Raw genomic sequence first — 20,584 nt, 5'->3', positions numbered from 1 at the left:
TAACATGAAAATTCGGATTCTTATCCATCAGGTTTTTAGGGGACTGGGGCAGGTGTAAATCAGCAATTCAGAAAAAAATCACCATTTAAAACATGTCCTGCTTCAACTATTACCATACTAAGTCTGTGTGTGTGTGTGTGTGTGTGTGTGTGTGTGTGTATGTGTGTTTAGATATTTAAGAACTTTTGTTCTATTATATGATTTCTGGAGTTTTTTGGTCCCACAATTCAACTAAATTATAAATTTAACATGAAGTAAAACTCCCTGAAATATAAAGAAATAATGCTTTTTGTTTTTGGGGTTTTTTTTGTTTGTTTTACCAGAGCTGTGAGTTCTGTTGTTTTGTCTTCTATTGTTGCTGCTAAAAGTCATTCTTCAAGATTTCTTTGTTGAGTTCTTTCTATAGCTGCAAAAGAAAAGGACATGTTACTCCACTGCTAGTTAGGTTCTGATTACAAAATTCATTAAAAACATGTATAAAAAATACAGTGATCATGATGAGAAAAATAAAAATGTTTTGGATTATAATTCAAATACAGTTATATTTTATTATTATTTTCATTTCCTTACATTTCAGATTATAGAGTTCAATTTATTACAGATTTGGATGAATTTTTTAATTCAGGGGTCTTTAAGTATTTTATTCACCACAACACTCATCACAACCAATTATGGATTACTTTTATATACTGAAATACTATTACATATCTGCCTTGGAAAAGTAAGTGGGGTTCATACCTTCCAGAACCTTAGAATGTAAAAGTAACAATAAAAAATAGCATTGATAAGAAGATGTACATGCCATATAAATACATGCAGATTTATGTCAATTTACTTATAAATTGCCACATAAGAATCAATTGATTGATACGGTCTTGCTCTGTTGCCCAGGCTGGAGTGCCATGGTGTGATCATACCTCACTGCAGCCTGGATCACCTGGGTTCAAGCAATCCTCCCGCCTCAGCCTCCCAAGTAGCTGAGACTTCAGGCATGCACCACCATGCCTGGTTAATATTTTTATTTCTTGTAGAGTTGAGGTCTATGTTGCCCAGGCTGCTCTCGAACTCCTAGGCTCATGTGATCCTCCCACCTTGACCTTCCAAATTGTTGGGATTACAGGCGTGAGCCACCTTGCCCAGCCTATGTTTATTTCTTTAACAAATACTTTAGCACGTACTATGTGCCACGTGCTATTCAAAGGTCTTTAAAAATATTAATTCCTTAAAGCCTTGTAACTACCTGAAGTAGGGTTTGTTATTATAGTGACTTTTACAGATTGTTAAAGCAAACTAAATATGGCCTGAGAAGGACTCCGTACTTCTACATTTGAGTCCTTATGGATGAACAGTAACCTAGCTTAATAGTCAGACAAAATTGAAAACCTAACTTAATAGTATGCACTTGTAACAATAGCAGAGTGCTGGCCAATCCCAACAGCCGTACTTCAACATAAACTGCTAAATGTTCAAACTGTGTTCAAATAAGGCAAACTCTGAGCTGTAACCAATCTAGTTGTTTCTGTACTTCACTTCGCATTCCTGTCTTCTTTGTCTATAAATTTGTTCTGACCACAAGGCATCCCTGGAGTCTCTCTGAATCTGCTGTGATTCTGGGGGCTGCCCGATTCATGAACGATTCATGAACTGTTCATTGCTCAACTAAACTCCTTTAAATTTAATTCGGCTGAAGATTTTCTTCTATCAGGTGGTGTCAGAAGTGGGATCTGAAGCGGAGGTTCCAGCAACTCCCCGGAGCACTGAATGAACACGCAAGGTAGCTGCAGGACCCACTTGCGTCCACTGATCTCTCAGAGCAGCTGGGGATTGTGGGTAAGCTCCCTCTCAGATTTCAGAGCTCCATGGATTTGTGTTTTGAGCCGAGTTTCTTTGAGCAAATTTCTGATCCAAACTGGGTTTGGAGTTGCGACAGAAACTGGACTGGGTTCAGAAACAGATTTGACCTGGGAATTAACTGGCTTGGATCCAGTTAGAGGCCTCTTACCTCTGACTGAGTCAAAAAGGAACTGGTAGTAACCAGATATATTGCAGGGGTTATAAAATTTGGCTTTTGAAAATTCACTGGGATTTTTGTGTTCTACCCGTTTGTTTCATTTTTCTGGTGGGCTTAGGTAGGAAAAAAATCATTGGCTAAGTTAATCAGGAGAACCTGACAGTAAAGCCAATATTTTTGGTAAAAATGGTATCCTTAATTTCTGGTAAACTGTGTTCCTTCTGGCTTATACATTAGGCCTGGGAAGCAATGAAGTTTTACAGAAATGGCAAAATCTTAAGATAACTTACAGTGGAACGTTCGGAATGAACAACAATACATTGAAGTACATTTAAAAATGAGGGCTCTTAGTAAAGTACCTTTTGGCTAAGTATGGATTTGGCACTATGGGATGCCAACTGCTCTTCTCTTTGGAATAATCTGCCTTGCACTCTTTGCTGATGACTATGGGTGACAAAATTAGGCACATACAGAGGGGTTGGACATGGGAAGCTTTTTCCTCCTTCAAAAGGGGAAACAAGAGCTGATGGGACTGCTGGAAAAGATCCCTTTGCTACCAAGAAGCAGCCACCTGAACTTTTCAGTGTTGCTGCAATAGGTGGGTCTTTCTCTGGTCTCTCTGATCATTTTGCCTTCCCCACCCTGCCACAGGCAATGCTGTTCTCTCTCTCCTTTGCCTTTCTTATCTTTTCTATTATTCAGGGTGACCATCTTGCCCAGAGACCACATGTTGAAATTCCTGGTCAGAGGTTGGATTAACCATGATGGGGCCCAACCAGGGGCAAGTTTGAGCCTTGCCAGTTTGATATTGGGTGCTCAGCAGAGTGGCTAATGTCTATGTTTTGTCACACATATTTTGTTCTAGCCAGACGAAAAAAGGTAAATTTCCTTTATGATGCTGCTTGGCCCCCAGCACGATGGTGCAAGCTGGATCACTGGGGCTGCTCAGGGAAAAGGAACCCAGAAGCCTGGCATGCTGGCAAAAGGGTAAGAATTTCTTACCAGTCAGACTTCTGGCTTCTCTCTCTCTCTCTGGCAAACGGTTGTGAAGTCTTGCAGAAATGGCAAAATCTTACAGAAACGGTAAAAATCACTATATTTCTCTTCTGTATAGTTTTGATTAATGCAAAAAATAATTCTGAGGCCAGTCTTAAACTGATGTATTTGTGCTATGAATTTGTTTTTCTGTGTCAAGGGGTACCTTAGGATAAAATATGGGCTTAGGACTCCATAAGCTTTACTGCTCAAGACAGCTCAACAAGCTGGTCAATAACAAACTTTCCTGCAGGTCCCTGAAACAAACAAAAAAAATGGATGGGGTCTCATCTTGTTTTATGTCCTTGGGAGCTTGACCTTGTAACCAGGTTGAGGTACTTTCTCTTGGTCTCCGCCTTCCAGGGAACGGGGATTTTAGGGTTTATGTCATAGTTAGCTCTAAAAATTATCTTGAGTAGTTAAAAGCCTTTGCAAGCTCAAAATTAACTACTCTAGACTCCTTCTAAGAAGTACAGTGAAGACCGCCCTGTGCTGTAGCTCAGTAACTTAGGCTTTGCCCTTTCATGCTGGCAGTCCACGTTCAATTTCCTACTTAGAAGCAAGTCCTTTCTGGTTTAATATCCGCATGACCTTGTACAGCCTCTTCTCCATGGACTAATTTACATTTTTCTTTCTCTGAGCACCACCTGGGAGGTTACCTTTGGTAAAGTTCAAAAGCCAGAAATATCAGCCATTTGGCCTGGCTGAAATTGGGTAATAAGAAATTTTAAAAAGACTTTATTAAAGAATGCTACAGTTAAAAGAAAGCTTAACTAAAAGTAGATATTCAAGCTCTAACAGCCTGGACTCCTTGGGAAAAACAGGAGGCACCAGAGACCCATTTCCTGGCCCTGTTCTTCCAAGGACTCCACCATAAAGCCATTAACCAATTAAGAAACTTAAAAACTGGTAAATGAAAAATCTTATAACTTCTGTAGTACTCTTCTTCTGTCTGTGTAATTATATATGTGTTATGTGTAATGTTTATATAAAAGAGCTCTAATTAATTGGCTTAAACAAAAATAAGTGCTTAAATCAAATATTTTGAAAGCAAAATAAAAACTATAATGCCTTTTAGTTCATGTAACTTTAGTAATCTTTGGGAAATAAAAACAGCTCTAAAGATTATTGATAAAATAAAGACATTTTACCTAAATTATGCAGGTCAGATATTAGGTTTGCTAAATGCTTTAAGGTCATAAACTGCTTTGACTTTTAAAAAATTGTTCAATTTATTTTTGAGACATTACATTTTAAATAAAGCCTGGGGATATATGGAATTAGCCATGCCCCCTAACTATGCAAAGAAGGTTATAAAGAAAAGAGATTTTACCTAAGAAAGGATGTTGCATGGTAAATTCTTGTCCTAAGGTAAAATGACAGGTTATTTAAAAAGAGGGATGTTTAGGGCAAGTCAGAAAGTCTAAACATGACATACATGGTCTGTGTAAGTCATGAAAGAATTTGTGAACAGGAATTTATGCCAGAAATGCTGTACAATTCACAGGTGATTAAGCCTCCTAAATGATTCATAAAAGGCCACTATGACTCAAATGTACAGCCTGCCTGCTTTATAGCTAGGTAAGGCCAGGGACGAGGGGAGTTAGAGGCTGGAAAGAGTCAGACCTTATCTGCATTTCTGTCTGGGTCCTAGGCTCCACACCTAGCACATAATTAAAATCCCTTACTTACCAAGGTTTTCACCAAAAGTAAAAGTCGTAAGAGTTAACATTGTAATATGTAATTGAGACTACTGAAAAAATAGGTTTACATGCAAGGTGTGTAAGGAGAATGAAATGTTTTTTTGTAAGAGATCATAAGAAAGTATGGTAATGTAAATTTTTGCCTAGGTTAGAGGGTTAAAGGATTGTTTTAAATTAAATAAGTTTGAATAAGTTATGGAAGGTTTGAATAAGTTGTGGAAGGTTTATAAAAATTAATTGTAAGAGGCCAGGCATGGTGGCTCACACCTGTAATCCCAGCACTTTGGGAGGCCAAGGCGGGCAGATCAGGAGGTCAGGAGATTGAGACCATCCGGGCCAACATGGTAAAATCCTGTCTCTACTAAAAATACAAAAAAATTAGCCGGATGTGGTGGCGTGTGCCTGTAGTCCCAGCTACTCGGGAGGCTGAGGCAGGAGAATTGCTTGAACCGGGGAGGCAGAGGTTGCAGTGAGCCGAGATCACGCCACTGCACTCCAGCCTGGTGACAGAGCAAGACTCCATCTCAAAAAAAAAAAAAAAAAAGAAAAAAAAAGAAAAAATTAATTGTAAGAGATTCTATGTGTAAACATATTGGCTAAAGTTAAAATGGCATTACTCAGTTTTTTCCATAAATTGGACATTGGAATAAAATCACAACAGAGTTTTCTTAGAACATTGTTCTGCTCTGAGAAAAACTTTGTAAAGGGTTACAAAATGTTTATAAAAATCTTACCTTATGGTCAAACTAATTAAAACAATAGATTTATAAAATATTAAAAGCTAGCTTTAACATCAAAAATATGCAAATGGAAACATAAAATTTGGTTTTCTCTTTTAAAAAAGATTTTTATGTAATATTAAAAGATAATGAAAGGTTTTTGTTTACCTTTTAAATAAACTACAAAAGAAATAGCGGGGGAAAGGAAAGGAAAGAGACAGAGTCAGCTGCCCTCATGCTATCTTCACTGGGTCTTGTTTGGAAAGCTGAGTCTCTTCTCTACCAGACTAATGTTTTTTCCTTTAAAAAATTTTTGAGTTATTTTGGCTAAATGAATGAACTATGATAACCTAAGATTCTATTTTGTAATATCCATTTTTTTACCATTTTTTATTATATTTTAAGTTTTAGGGTACATGTGCACAACATGCAGGTTTGTTACATATGTATATATGTGCCATGTTGGTGTGCTGCACCCATTAACTCATCATTTAACATTAGGTATATCTCCTAATGCTATCCCTCCCCCCTCCCCCCACCTCACAACAGGCCCCGGTGTGTGATGTTCCCCTTCCTGTGTCCATGTGTTCTCATTGTTCAATTCCCACCTATGAGTGAGAACATGTGGTGTTTGGTTTTTTGTCCTTGCGATAGTTTGCTGAGAATGATGGTTTCCAGCTTCATCCATGTCCCTACAAAGGACATGAACTCATCATTTTTTATGGCTGCATAGTATTCCATGGTGTATATGTGCCACATTTTCTTAATCCAGTCTATCATTGTTGGACATTTGGGTTGGTTCCAAGTCTTTACTATTGTGAATAGTGCTGCAATAAACATACGTGTGCATGTGTCTTTATAGCAGCATGATTTATAATCCTTTGGGTATATACCCAGTAATGGGATGGCTGGGTCAAATGGTATTTCTAGTTCTAGATCCCTGAGGAATCGCCACACTACCTTCCACAATGGTTGAACTAGTTTACAGTCCCACCAACAGTGTAAAATGTTCCTATTTCTCCACATCCTCTCCAGCACCTGTTGTTTCCTGACTTTTTAATGATCACCATTCTAACTGGTGTGACATAGTATCTCATTGTGGTTTTGATTTGCATTTCTCTGATGGTCAGTGATGATGAGCATTTTTTCATGTGTCTGTTGGCTGCATAAATGTCTTCTTTCGAGAAGTGTCTGTTCATATCCTTTGCCCACTTTTTGATAGAGTTGTTTGTTTTTTTCTTGTAAATTTGTTTGAGTTCATTGTAGATTCTGGATATTAGCCCTTTGTCAGATGAGTAGAACACAAAAATTTTCTCCCATTCTGTAGGTTGCCTATTCACTCTCATGGTAGTTTCTTTTGCTGTGTAGAAGCTCTTTAGTTTAATTAGATCCCACTTGTCAACTTTGGCTTTTGTTGCCGTTGCTTTTGGTGTTTTAGACATGAAGTCCTTGCCCATGCCTATGTCCTGAATGGTATTGCCTAGGTTTTCCTCTAGGGTTTTTATGGTTTTAGGTCTAACATTTAAGTCTTTAATCCATCTTGAATTAATTTTTGTATAAGGTGTAAGGAAGGGATCCAGTTTCAGCTTTCTACATATGGCTAGTCAGTTTTCCCAGCACCATTTACTAAATAGGGAATTGTTTCCCCATTTCTTGTTTTTGTCAGGTTTGTCAAAGATCAGATGGTCGTAGATATGCGGCATTATTTCTGAGGGCTCTGTTCTGTTCCATTGGTCTATATCTCTGTTTTGGTACCAGTACCATGCTGTTTTGGTTACTGTAGCCTTGTAATATAGTTTGAAGTCAGGTAGCGTGACGCCTCCCACTTTCTTCTTTTGGCTTAGGATTGACTTGGCAATGTGGGCTCTTTTTTCATTCCACATGAACTTTAAAGTAGTTTTTTCCGACTCTGTGAAGAAAGTCATTGGTAGCTTAATGGGGATGGCATTGAATCTATAAATTACCTTGGGCAGTATGGCCATTTTCACAATATTGATTCTTCCTATCCATGAGCATGGAATGTTCTTCCATTTGTTTGTGTCCTCTTTTATTTCATTGAGCAGTGGTTTGTAGTTCTCCTTGAAGAGGTCCTTCATGTCCCTTGTAAGTTGGATTCCTAGGTATTTTATTCCCTTTGAAGCAATTGTGAATGGGAGTTCACTCATGATTTGGCTCTCTGTTTGTCTGTTATTGGTGTATAAGAATGCTTGTGATTTTTGCACATTGATTTTGTATCCTGAGACTTTGCTGAAGTTGCCTATCAGCTTAAGGAGATTTTGGGCTGAGGCCATGGGATTTTCTAGATATACAGTCATGTCATCTGCAAACAGGGACAATTTGACTTCCTCTTTTCCTAACTGAATACCCTTTATTTCCTTCTCCTGCCTGATTGCCCTGACCAGAACTTCCAACACTATGTTGAATAGGAGTGGTGAGAGACGGCATCCCTGTCTTGTGCCAGTTTTCAAAGGGAATGCTTCCAGTTTTTGCCCATTCAGTATGATATTGGCTGTGGGTTTGTCATAGATAGCTCTTATTATTTTGAGATACGTCCCATCAATACCTAATTTATTGAGTCTTTAGCATGAAGGGTTGTTGAATTTTGTCAAAGGCCTTTTCTGCATCTGTTGAGATAATCATGTGATTTTTGTCGTTGGTTCTGTTTATATGCTGGATTACGTTTATTGATTTGCATATGTTGAACCAGCCTTGCATCCCAGGGATGAAGCCCACTTGATCATGGTGGATAGGCTTTTTGATGTGCTGCTGGATTCGGTTTGCCAGTATTTTATTGAGGATTTTTGCATCGATGTTCATCAGGGATATTGGTCTAAAATTCTCTTTTTTTGTTGTCTCTGCCAGGCTTTGGTATCAGGATGATGCTAGCCTCATAAAATGAGTTAGGGAGGATTCCCTCTTTTTCTATTGATTGGAATAGTTTCAGAAGGAATGGTACCGGCTCCTCCTTGTACCTCTGGTAGAATTTGGCTGTGAATCCATCTGGTCCTGGACTTTTTTTGGTTGGTAAGCTATTAATTATTGCCTCAATTTCAGAGCCTGTTATTGGTCTATTCAGTTTCAACTTCTTCCTGGTTTAGTCTTGGGAGGGTGTATGTGTTGAGGAATTTATCCATTTCTTCTAGATTTTCTAGTTTATTTGCGTAGAGGTGTTTATAGTATTCTCTGATGGTAGTTTGTATTTCTGTGGGATTGGTGGTGATATCCCCTTTATCATTTTTTATTGCATCTATTTGATTCTTCTCTCTTTTCTTATTAGTCTTGCTAGTGGTCTATCAATTTTGTTGATCTTTTCAAAAAACCAGCTCCTGGATTCATTGATTTTTTGAAGGGTTTCTTGTGTCTCTATTTCCTTCAGTTCTGCTCTGATCTTAGTTATTTCTTGCCGTCTGCTAGCTTTTGAATGTGTTTGCTCTTGCTTCTCTAGTTCTTTTAATTGTGAAGTCAAGGTGTCAATTTTAGATCTTTCCTGCTTTCTCTTGTGGGCATTTAGCGCTATAAATTTCCCTCTACACACTGCTTTGAATGTATCCCAGAGATTCTGGTATGTTGTGTCTTTGTTCTCATTGGTTTCAAAGAACATCTTTATTTCTGCCTTCATTTCCTTATGTACCCAGTAGTCATTCAGGAGCAGGTTGTTCAGTTTCCATGTAGTTGAGTGGTTTTGAGTGAGTTTCTTAATCCTGAGTTCTAGTTTGATTGCACTGTGGTCTGAGAGACAGTTTGTTATAATTTCTTTCTTTTACATTTGCTGAGGAGTGCTTTACTTCCAACTATGTGGTCAATTTTGGAATAGGTGTGGTGTGGTGCTGAAAAGAATGTATATTCTGTTGATTTGGGGTGGAGAGTTCTGTAGATGTCTATTAGGTCTGCTCGGTGCAGAGCTGAGTTCAATTCCTGGATATCCTTGTTAACTTTCTGTCTCTTTGATCTGTCTAATGTTGACAGTGGGGTGCTAAAGTCTCCCATTATTATTGTGTGGGAGTCTAAGTGTCTTTGTAGGTCTCTAAGGACTTGCTTTATGAATCTGGGTGCTCCTGTATTGGGTGCATATATATTTAGGATAGTTAGCTCTTCTTGTTGAATTGATCCCTTTACCATTATGTAATGGCCTTCTTTGTTTGATCTTTGTTGGTTTAAAGTCTGTTTTATCAGAGACTAGGATTGCAACCCCTGCCTTTTTTTGTTTTCCATTTGCTTGATAGATCTTCCTCCATCCCTTTATTTTGAGCCTATGTGTGTCTCTGCTCATGAGATGGGTTTCCTGAATACAGCACACTGCTGGATCTTGACTCTTTCTCCAATTTGCCAGTCTGTGTCTTTTAATTGGAGCATTTAGTCCATTTACATTTAAGGTTAATATTGTTATGTGTGAATTTGATCCTGTCATTATGATGATAGCTGGTTATTTTGCTCGTTAGTTGATGCAGTTTCTTCCTAGCCTCGATGGTCTTTACAATTTGGCATGTTTTTGCAGTGGCTGGTACTGGTTGTTCCTTTCCATGTTTAGTGCTTCCTTCAGGAGTTCTTTTAGGGCAGGCCTGGTGGTGACAAAATCTCTCAGCATTTGCTTGTCTGTAAAGGATTTTATTTCTCCTTCACTTACGAAGCTTAGTTTGGCTGGATATGAAATTCTGGGTTGAAAATTATTTTCTTTAAGAATGTTGAATATTGGCCCCCACTCTCTTCTGGCTTGTAGAGTTTCTGCTGAGAGATCAGCTGTTAGTCTGATGGGCTTCCCTTTGTGGGTAACCCGACCTTTCTCTCTGGCTGCCCTTAACATTTTTTCCTTCATTTCAACTTTGGTGAATCTGACAATTATGTGTCTTGGAGTTGCTCTTCTCAAGGAGTATCTTTGTGGCATTCTCTGTATTTCCTGAATTTGAATGTTGGCCTGCCTTACTAGATTGGGGAAGTTCTCCTAGATAACATCCTGCAGAGTGTTTTCCAACTTGGTTCCATTCTCCCCGTCACTTTCAGGTACACCAATCAGACGTAGATTTGGTCTTTTCACATAGTCCCATATTTCTCGGAGGCTTTGTTCATTTCTTTTTATTCTTTTTTCTCTAAAATTCTCTTCTCACTCCATTTCATTCATTTGATCTTCAATCACTGATATCCTTTCTTCCAGTTGATCAAATTGGCTACTGAGACTTGTGCATTCGTCACGTAGTTCTCGTGCCTTGGTTTTCAGCTCCATCAGGTCCTTTAAGAACTTCTCTGCATTGGTTATTCTAGTTAGCCATTCGTCTAATTTTTTTCAAAGTTTTTAACTTCTTTGCCATGGGTTCGAACTTCCTCCTTTAGCTCAGAGTAGTTTGATTGTCTGAAGCCTTCTTCTCTCAACTCATCAAAGTCATTCTCCATCCAGCTTTGTCCCATTGCTGGTGAGGAGCTGCATTCCTTTGGAGGAGGAGAGGTGCTCTGATTTTTAGAGTTTCCAGTTTTTCTGCTCCGTTTTTTTCCCCATCCTTGTGGTTTTATCTACCTTTGGTCTTTGATGATGGTGACGTACAGATGGGGTTTTGGTGTGGATGTCCTTTCTGTTTGTTAGTTTTCCTTCTAACAGTCAGGACCCTCAGCTGCAGGTCTGTTGGAGTTTGCTGGAGGTCCACTCCAGACCCTGTTTGCCTGGGTATCAGCAGCAGAGGCTGCAGAATAGCGAATACTGGTGAACAACAAATGTTGCTGCCTGATCGTTCCTCTGGATGTTTTGTCTCAGAGGAGTATCCTGCCATGTGAGATGTCCATCTGCCCCTACTGGGGGGGTGCCTCCCAGTTAGGCTACTTGGGGGTCAGGGACCCACTTGAGGAGGCAGTCTGTCTGTTCTCAGATCTGCAGCTGCATGCTGGGAGAACCACTACTCTCTTCAAAGCTGTCAGACAGGGACATTTAAGTCTGCAGAGGATTCTGCTGCATTTTGTTTGGCTATGCCCTGACCCCAGAGGTGGAGTCTACAGAGGCAGGCAGGCCTCCTTGAGCTGTGGTGGGCTCCACCCAGTTCGAGCTTTCTGGCTGCTTTGTTTACCTACTCAAGCCTCAGCAATGGCGGGCGCCCCTCCCCCAGCCTTGCTGCCACCTTGCAGTTTGATCTCAGACTGCTGTGCTAGCAATGAGTGAGGCTCCGTGGGCATAGGACCCTCCGAGCCAGGCATGGGATATAATCTCCTGGTGTGCTATTTGCTAAGACTGTTGGAAAAGCGCAGTATTAGGGTGAAAGTGACCCGATTTTCCAGGTGCCATCTGTCACCCCTTTCTTTGACTAGGAAAGGGAATTCCCTGACCCCTTGCACTTCCTGGGTGAGGCGATGCCTCTCCCTGCTTCGGCTCACGCTCGGTGCACTGCACCCACTGTCCTGCACCCACTGTCCAACACTCCCCAGTGAGACGAACCCAGTACCTCAGTTGGAAATGCAGAAATCACCCATCTTCTGTGTCGCTCATGCTGGGAGCTGTAGACTGGAGCTGTTCCTATTCGGCCATCTTGGCTCCACTCTCTGTAATATCCAATGTTTTAAACCTTTGGTATTTAACAAGCCTTTCAAAATCAAGCTCTAGATTATCATGCTAAATCAGCCAATACTAAGGTTGTTTAAATATAAAATTTGAATGAACTCCATGGTCTAAGTCAAATTACCTATGATAATCCATTAGTTATCAATGCTATGCACCGAAATTGGAGAAACAACTGGTATTCAAGAGGACTTAAGTCCAATATTAAGCATGGATTCATAAAGAAGCAGGACTTAAGAACCTTAATATTTTGTTGTTGGGGGTTCTTCATTCCATGACTTGTCATGGAAAAGATAAAATGGTCCAAGTTGAATATATTGATGTGGTGACTTATAAACGATGGAAACAGTTTAAAACCAATGTTTGGTTCCATATTCCTGAAAAGACAATCAAAGGTTCAGGTACATCTGGTTACCTGATGGGCCATTTAAATGTTTATAAAGGTATTTCATTCAATTGCCATTTTTCAATGCATGCTATCTGGTTGTGTAGGGGCTTTCCCATGCAAGAGGGCTGATGTAACAGTGGATTGTTATGCTACAGTGTGTTTTCACCTGGTGGAGAAAGCTTCTTATGGTTCGCTGAGGACAATCCCTTCACAATCTAGAACCCAAGGGTTGGATCTTCTGGCAACATCAGAGAGGGACTGTCCTTGCCATCCACACCACAGCAAAACTTTGGAGCCTTGAATCTTGGGTTAATAATCTCATGACTGAGAAGGGTCCCTCCACACTCCTGGAACTGTACACCCATTGGAACCTTTAGGGTTGAGCTAACCAGGAAAGTGTCTCCCCAGAAGATGGCATCCTTGATGTGAACGGCTTTTCCCAAGATTACAGATCAAAACTTCTTCTATCAGGAGACTCTATCTTTAAATATTTTTTCCTTGTTTATGCCTCTATTAACAATATGAATGAAAATGGGGTCTATTATGTGCACTTATAGGGTATACTTTTATCTGTGAAGGATTTTCCAGCCAGCCTTATATATGAATAACCTTATACTTTAATAGATAAAAAATGAAGGCCCAATGTAGGTGAGAAACTTTAGTGGTATATATGTTGCCTTATAATCAGTCAAAACTCCCCTTAACCCACAACATGGATTAAAAAGAACATTGCCAGGAGGCCTTCACTCTGTAGGAAGGACATCATTTGTTAGGTCCTTTTTCCATGGTTTAGAATAAAAGAGGCAATAATTAGAAATGTCTCCCTCATAATAGGCTCTACAGCAAATTCTACTTTAAAGGCTATCATTACACAACAGACTCTAAATTCTCTTGTGAAAGTTATGTTAAATAATAGAATTGGCTAAACAGAGAAGTACCTGTGCAGCTGCTGACACTTGTGGCCTATGGAGAAATACATCAAGGTAAATTATAAAAATTCAGTTGTAGGAGATTAATGAAAAGACCACTTAGTCAAGCGACTAGACTATCTAGCACATTCTTTAATCTATTTAATTTTAGGTTTTTGGTTTATGGGGACTCTGGGTAAGGAGCATACTCCAAACTCTTGGTATTATCATCCTAATAGTCATAATAGTCTCCCCGGTGTGCTGTATTCTCTCAAAGGTTGTAAATGCTTGCCAGACATCTCTGGGACATCAAATGGTCTCTCTTCAACTGGAATGACAAAAGCTGAAAGAAATGGGTGACCATGAGGACGCTGCAACTTATGAATGACGTGCTGAGACCGGAAACCCAAAATAATGGTAACTGAGGGACCCTAAGTTTTGTTCACACTCTCACCTAAGTGAGAACCTGGCCAAAAAGGGGGAATTTTTTAAAACGAAATTATGGGAAACCATTATTTTCGACTGAGTTCATGTGCTAGGCCCCAACAAACCAAACCAAACTAACATGGAGTGACTCATGCTAAATATGACATAATCAAGCTAAGGCTTTAAGAAAACACAGATCCTAGAACAGACCAGGTTTTGTTTTTCTCCTGTAAACAGGACAGTCCAGCATAAGGTACTCTCTACTCAGTCCTTATTCTCTCCTTGCAAAACACACTATTCTGTTTCCCAGTAGGTTTCAAAATCATATAAGTACATTTACAACACTAACAGTAACATCAATAACTAAGGTTTTGGTCAACCTCTCAAAATTGAGAAAATGACCAAAAGGGGGGAATTGTTAAAGCAAATTAAATACAGCCCCAGAAGGACTCTGTACTTCTATATTTGAGTCCTTGTGGATGAACTGTAACCTAGCTTAATAGTCAGACAAAATTGAAAACCTAATAGTATGCACCTGTAACAAGAGCAGAGTGTTGGCCAATCCCAGGGGCCATACTTCAACCACTCATAGACTACTGGATGTTCAAACTGTGTTCAAATAAGGTAAATGCTGAGCTGTATGTAACCAATCCCACTGTGTCTGTATCTCACTTCCAATTCCTGTCCTTTTTTGTCTATAAATTTGTTCTGACCACGAGGCATCCCTGGAGTCTCTCTGAATCTGCTGTGATTCTGAGGGCTGCTCAACTGGTGAACTGTTCATTGCTCAGTTAAACCCCTTTAAATTTAATTCGGCTGAAGATTTTCTTCAAGAAACTAAGGAAGTGAGACACCACCAGGTTATGGAACTTAACCAATGTCACACAGCCAGAAGTGGAGCAGCTAGGATTTGAACTTGAGCAGGCTAGTTCCAGAGCCCATGCTCTTATCACTATGCTGCCTCTGAAATCAGACTAGCAAGAAAAGAGCAACTGGTAATCGGATTTGTGTAAGAGACTGGAATATGTAAGTAAGGTCTCATTTCTGCTAGATTTGAATTCTGCTTTGGCTTATCGAAAGGCTTAGTGATCCCACTTAACATGCATGTACAATGTGCTGTGCAAGGTTGCAAAGGAGGAACTATGAAGGTTTTTCAGGTGGTCCTGGCCAAAGTAAAGTTGTGGACAGAGAAGCAGATTGAGGAGCCAGGTGACTGGGGAAACAGAGGAGCATTTATTAATAGTAATTACTATGCATTTAATGTTGAGACTATGTACACCATTGCATTTAACCTAAAGGGAACACATTTATTGAATACAGAAATTGCTGAAACTAGTTCAGCTTTGTCTTAAGAAATGACTAACATTACTATTACTATAGACCATCATCATCTTTTCTCCCATTTTTTTTCCACACCCAGCCACTCTACCTCAGAAGGCAGCCAAGCCTCTATGGAGGCTGTCAGTGGCATCTTCTGTTGCTAGGATTCACTATCTTCAATCTTTCCTCTCACTGGTTCTATAGCCACTCAACTGTGAGCTCTTTGAGAATGGTGACATTGCCTATCCTGCTCGTACATCCCTCCACTACTGCATGTATCCCCCTGAGCTGTGATTTATCCCCTCAGTCATTCTTGAAGTCAGGTACCTGTTCCTGTCTGTGTAATCTAGGCATTTATGACAGTGTCTGGCACAATGTGTAGTTGGTCAAAATACTGAATAATCAAATACTTAATAAGGTTTGTTCAGATTTTAGGGAAGCAAACTAAAAGATATCCAAATGTTTCTAAGTTTTCTAGGCTCATTGATGAAGGAAAATAGACAGGAATTTGAAGTTGAAAATACTAAATTGTTCTTAGATTATGTTCCTGGACATCTCCTGTCCTGTATTTATTCAGAACACTGAAAGAAGACTGTTGATTATGCCAAATGAAAAGCAAATAGTCCATTTGGGGTGGTGAGGCTGCTGGAAAGCTGGTGATGTTCTGCTTGTTGATGTGAATGCTGTTTACAGAGATGTGTCCTGTGTTTACAGAGACTGTAAAAACAGTGAACTATACATGAATGAGGTAGACTTTTCTGCATATATATCTCAAGGTTCTTAAAGCAAATATTACAAATCCAAAATTTATTTTTCCTATAAAATTTAAATTTAATATTACTTTAAACTGTCTTTCTCTTCAATGAGAATCAAGTTAGTAAGGATCTCAGAAGTCATAAAGTCTACCTCTGTCCTGACAGATGCTTACATACATGCACAGAGTAGGTTGAATAGTAGTACCCTTGAAATGCAAGAGAGAAGCTGGAAGGCACAGTTCATTAGTGATAGAAAATCATACTTTGCAATCACCATAGTAATAAATGATTAGGGCAAGTATTTTTGGGGGGTGTTTGCAGCACTTTAATTATCAAGAGAATATAAAAATACATTCAAATAAATGAAGAAAAATGGGCAAACAAATGGACACATTATGAGGATTTCTAAGGTTCAATTAACATGTGAGAACTTCTCAACCTCTCAGTCATCAGGGAAGCCATAAGCCATTGGATCCACAAACATTAAAAAGTCTCACAATCCTAAGTGTCAGGGAGAATGCTGACTATCAGAAGTGCTGGGTAAAGCTCTTTACAAAGCTCTCAAGTAGCATCCACTAATGCCAAACATCCTCATGAGCAGCGACTCCAATCCCAGCTGTGAAATGCTCAGGCTCAACTCAGATGAGGGCAGGTGCATTCATAGCAGAGCTAGTCGTGATGGCCACACAGTGAAGACAGCAAATGCCCACCAGCGGCAGGGTGGTTAAATGGTGGTGGTGCATTCACCAGCAGTGTAGACCAACCAGCCACTCCAGGTCCACTGGTATCCGCAGGACTTTGCAGACACAGGCCCCCTATAAATCCATTAATCACTTGGGGCCCGAGTCTTTTTGTCCGTAGAGCCATCCCCCTCTTGGTACTGAGATGTCGTGGTGGAGACCAAGGATTCCTCGAACTGGTCTAGGGGTGGGAGGAGGTCTGTGAAGTCAGGGAATGACTGTCTGGCAAGAAATTGGAGGCATAAGTGCTCTGAGGTCACAAGGGGACTAGGGCTGGGGCTGGGAGGGATCCTAACTTTGGGATTGGGCCAGGACCTGGGATTGGGGCTAGGACTAAGCCTGGGCCTGGGAGTAAGCCTGGCTTGGAATCAGGCCAGGGCCTAGGATTGAGCCTGGACCTGGGATTAGGCCTTGGCTTTTGAGTGGGCCTGGAATGGGGCTGGGATTGGGCCAGGGGCTAGACCCAGGACAGCCAAATGCCCTCCTGGCTCTGCACCCAAAGCTACTCAAGGCCTGGTGAAGGCTGCAGATTGTGGGAGAATACCCACGGGGCCTCTCCCTGTGGGAGAATTCCCAAGAGGCCAGGCTGATGGGGGGCAGAGGCCGCAGCTTCAGGGAAAGGGGGCACAGTGCGAGCTCTGTGGGCTCTGTGGCCTCCTGCCCAGGGCTGCACTGGGGCGGCTGCTGCTGGGGCTGCTGCTGCTGGGGCTGCTGCTACTGGGGCTGGGGCTGCTGCTGCTGCTACTGGGGCTGCTGCTGCTACTGGGGCTGCTGCCGCTGCTACTGGGGCTGCTGCTGCTGGGACTGCTGCTGCTGGAGCTGCTGCTGCTAGAGCTGCTACTGGGGCTGCTGGAGCTGCTGCTGGAGCTGCTACTGCTGGGGCTGCTACTGCTGGGGCTGCTGCTGCTGGAGCTGCTGCTGCTGGAACTGCTACTGGAGTTGCTGCTTCTGGGGCTGCTGCTGCTGCTAGAGCTGCTACTGGGGCTGCTGCTGGAGCTGCTGCTGCTGGGGCTGCTGCTGCTGGGGCTGCTGCTGCTGGAGCTGCTGCTGGGGCTGCTGCTGCTGGAGCTGCTGCTGGGAATGCTGCTGCTGAGGATGCTGCTGCTGAGGATGCTGCTGCTGAGGATGCTTCTGGAGCTGCTGGAGCTGCTTCTGGAACCACCGCTCCCGAGAGCGTTTGGCCCGGCGATTCTTGAACCACACCTGCACTTGGTACTCCCCGAGATTGAGCATCTCCGCCAGCTCTTGTCGTGTGTCATAGTCTGGGTACTGTTCCTCCTTAAAGTGATTTTCTAGCACTTCCTGCTGTTTCCAGTTGTAGATTGTGCGGTCCTGCCGCTGTCTCTTTGGAAGGCCTGGGGACAGTGGAAGGCCTTGTGGATGCCTAGGGTCTTGCATCCTGGGTCCTGCTCTGTTCTTGAACATAATTAGGGCAAATATTATCAAGCTGAAACTACTGACTAGAAGTTTATTGGTAAACAGGATATTGACATTGTCTCAACTTTTCTTCCCACACATTTATTCATTACAAAGGGAAAAGATGCCTTACAGTATACACAAAGTGATCAGAGTTAACATCACCAATAAAACAGACATTATGTGCTCCCTAATGTGATACACTAGTATGGGATACCACTTCATCTACCTAATATTCCCGCCAGACATACATATCCTGAACCTAATCATATGAAAAGAGAAAAACCAAAATCAAGGGACATTCTACAAACAATTCCACAACTGCTTTCCTCTTAAAAAATGTCAGTATTGGCTGGGTGTGGTGGTTCATGCCTGTAATCTCCACACTTTGAGAGGCCAAGGTGTGCGAATCAGTTGAGGCCAGGAGTTCGAGACTAGTCTGGGGAACATAGTGAAACTCTGTCTCTCCAAAAAAATAAAATAACATTAGCGAGGTGTGGTGCCACATACCTGTAGTCCCAGCTACTTGGGAGGCAGAGGAAGAAGGATTGTTTGAGCACAGGTGGTCGAAGTTACAGTGAGCTATGATCACACCACTGCACTACTATACTCCAGCCTGGGCAACAAGGCAAGACTCTGTCTGCAAAATAAATAAATTAATTAATTAAAATTAAAATAAATGGCAGTATCAAGAAAAACAAAAACAAAGGCTGAGGAATTGTTTCAGATAAAAAGAGACTAAAGAGATGATTAAATACAATGTGGGGTTCTGAATTAGATCCTAGATTGAAGGAAAAAATTTACAAGGAACATTATTTGGACAACTGGCTAAATTTGTATATAAAATGTATATCATGTAATATTAATGTTAATATCCTGAAATTGATAATTATATTGTGATTATGTAACAAAATAATCCTTGTTTTGTTCTTAAAAGATCGAAAGCTTTTTTTTCTTTTTCTTGAGTCAGTTTCACTCCATCACCCAGGCTGGAGTGCAGTGGTATGATCTCGGCTCACTGCAACCTCCACCTCCTGGGTTCAAGCGATTCTCATGCCTTAGCCTCCTGAGTAGTTGGGACTACAGGTGCATGCCACCATGCCTGGCCTGGCTAAATTTGTATTTTTAGTAGAGATGGGGTTTGCCATGTTGGCCGGGCTGGTCTCGAACTCCTGACCTCAAGTGATCCACCTGCTTCGGCCTCCCAAAGTGCTGAGATTACATGCGTGAGCCACCGCACCCAGCCAGATCTGAAGTATTTAGGGGTAAAGCATCACTGTATCTGCAAATTATTCTCAAATAGCTCAACAAAAAATTAAAAGTAAATAAATAACATCAAATAATATGTAGAAGTCTAAACCAGATGTGGCAAAATGTCAATACTTGGCAAATGTAAGTGAAGGACATACAAGTATGTATTATTCTTGAAACTTTCCCATAGGTTAGAAATTTTTCAAAATAAAAAGACAAATGAGATATAGAAGAAGAAAATATCTTACAAGTAACAGTCTATCCTTTCCCCAAATACCTCCGATCTTAAGAAACTTACTGTATCTTTCAAGGCAACCCAAGCCATTATTACGATACACTGGACCCAAAGACAAACGCCCTGCTACTCCGTCACCTGGGCCATCAAGTGGCCCTGGTTCTGCCACAAATAAAATCATCCCTCCTCCCAAATAACAGCTCCTTAGGTACTTGAGTATGATTTCATTGTGCCTGGCTATTTCTTTGTTTTTGGGGTCAAACATTTCCTGTCTCTTTGTACATTACCCTGTGACATGGTTTCTGGTCTACCTATGGTCTTGGTGAGTTGCTCAACGCACTTCCTGTAGTCTGCCAATAACCCATTTAACACTATCCACAAATGATATTATATGTGGATAAGGTGATCTCATTAGAGCAGAATCACACAATTAAGTCTCTACTTCTATTTCCCAGGCTAGGACCACATCAACTGACAAATCATATTACTTCTAAAGTCAATTAGACCTTCGTCCTTGTGCAGTTTGGATTTTGGAAGTGCCTTAGAGCATGTCTTGATGATTGTCCTTATTAAATGTCAACTTGTCAGGTTAACCTTTCATTCCAGTCTGTCAAGAAAACTTCAGTTCTGAGTTCTCATCGTGTTACAATTAAAATGATGGGACATGGTCAAAGACAGTACCTCATCCTCCCAATTAAATCACAAATTATTAAAGGGCAGAAACCACAGCTAATATGTTCTACATGTCCTCACATTCCATAAAGCAGTGCCTAATGGAAGATGTTATATGTTGATTTGCTTGTTCACTGATAAGGAGGGTTCACTTTAAATGCAGAAGCAAGTTGAGACACTGACCTAAAAGATGCCTGACAAGTAGACATTGTTTTGTAACTACAGAATAAGTGAGAATATTTTAGTTCTCAAGGCCAATTGGAAAGTAATAAAGAACAGGATCTTGGTTTTCATTTAGATAAAAATACTAAAAATTAAAATTAAGAAATCAAAATCCTTTAAATACAAAATTATATTGCCTTTCTCTGAATTTCAAAGGAAAGAAACAAAGGGTATGTATGAAATTGCAACTCTAATTCAATATCTTTACTCATAGTATAGAAATTAAAAATCTTTTTTCAACATTAGGAATA

General features: G+C 40.7%; 1 protein-coding gene across 3 annotated transcripts; it reads right to left on the bottom strand.

The window, feature by feature from the left end:
• Window positions 1–322: 322 nt before the first annotated feature.
• Window positions 323–18,595, bottom strand: LOC104005458 (uncharacterized protein DDB_G0271670-like). 3 transcript variants are annotated; one of them, XR_010155500.1, is made up of 2 exons: window positions 18,464–18,554; window positions 323–406 (listed from the first exon to the last, which is right to left on the bottom strand). XR_010155500.1 is itself a non-coding variant. In XM_054680385.2 (2 exons), the coding sequence occupies exon 2, from the start codon at window positions 17,794–17,796 to the stop codon at window positions 17,149–17,151; it is 648 nt and encodes a 215-aa protein (XP_054536360.1). In that variant the 5' UTR covers window positions 17,797–17,953; window positions 18,464–18,595; the 3' UTR covers window positions 15,012–17,148. The 3 variants fall into 3 exon arrangements, 2 of the variants coding, with proteins under 2 accessions (XP_054536360.1, XP_024211113.2); XM_054680385.2 differs by lacking the exon at window positions 323–406 and adding an exon at window positions 15,012–17,953 and having other exon boundaries at window positions 18,464–18,595; XM_024355345.3 differs by lacking the exon at window positions 323–406 and adding an exon at window positions 15,012–17,948 and having other exon boundaries at window positions 18,464–18,593.
• Window positions 18,596–20,584: the final 1,989 nt, after the last annotated feature.

The sequence above is a fragment of the Pan troglodytes genome, chromosome 2, assembly GCF_028858775.2.
Source record: "Pan troglodytes isolate AG18354 chromosome 2, NHGRI_mPanTro3-v2.0_pri, whole genome shotgun sequence".
NCBI classification, from domain to species: domain Eukaryota; kingdom Metazoa; phylum Chordata; class Mammalia; order Primates; family Hominidae; genus Pan; species Pan troglodytes.
This window is presented reverse-complemented; position numbering and strand designations above follow the sequence as displayed.

Excerpts from the sequence above, each read along its gene's own strand:
- LOC104005458 (XM_054680385.2), bottom strand. The coding sequence starts at position 17,796 with ATGACACACGACAAGAGCTGGCGGAGATGCTCAATCTCGGGGAGTACC.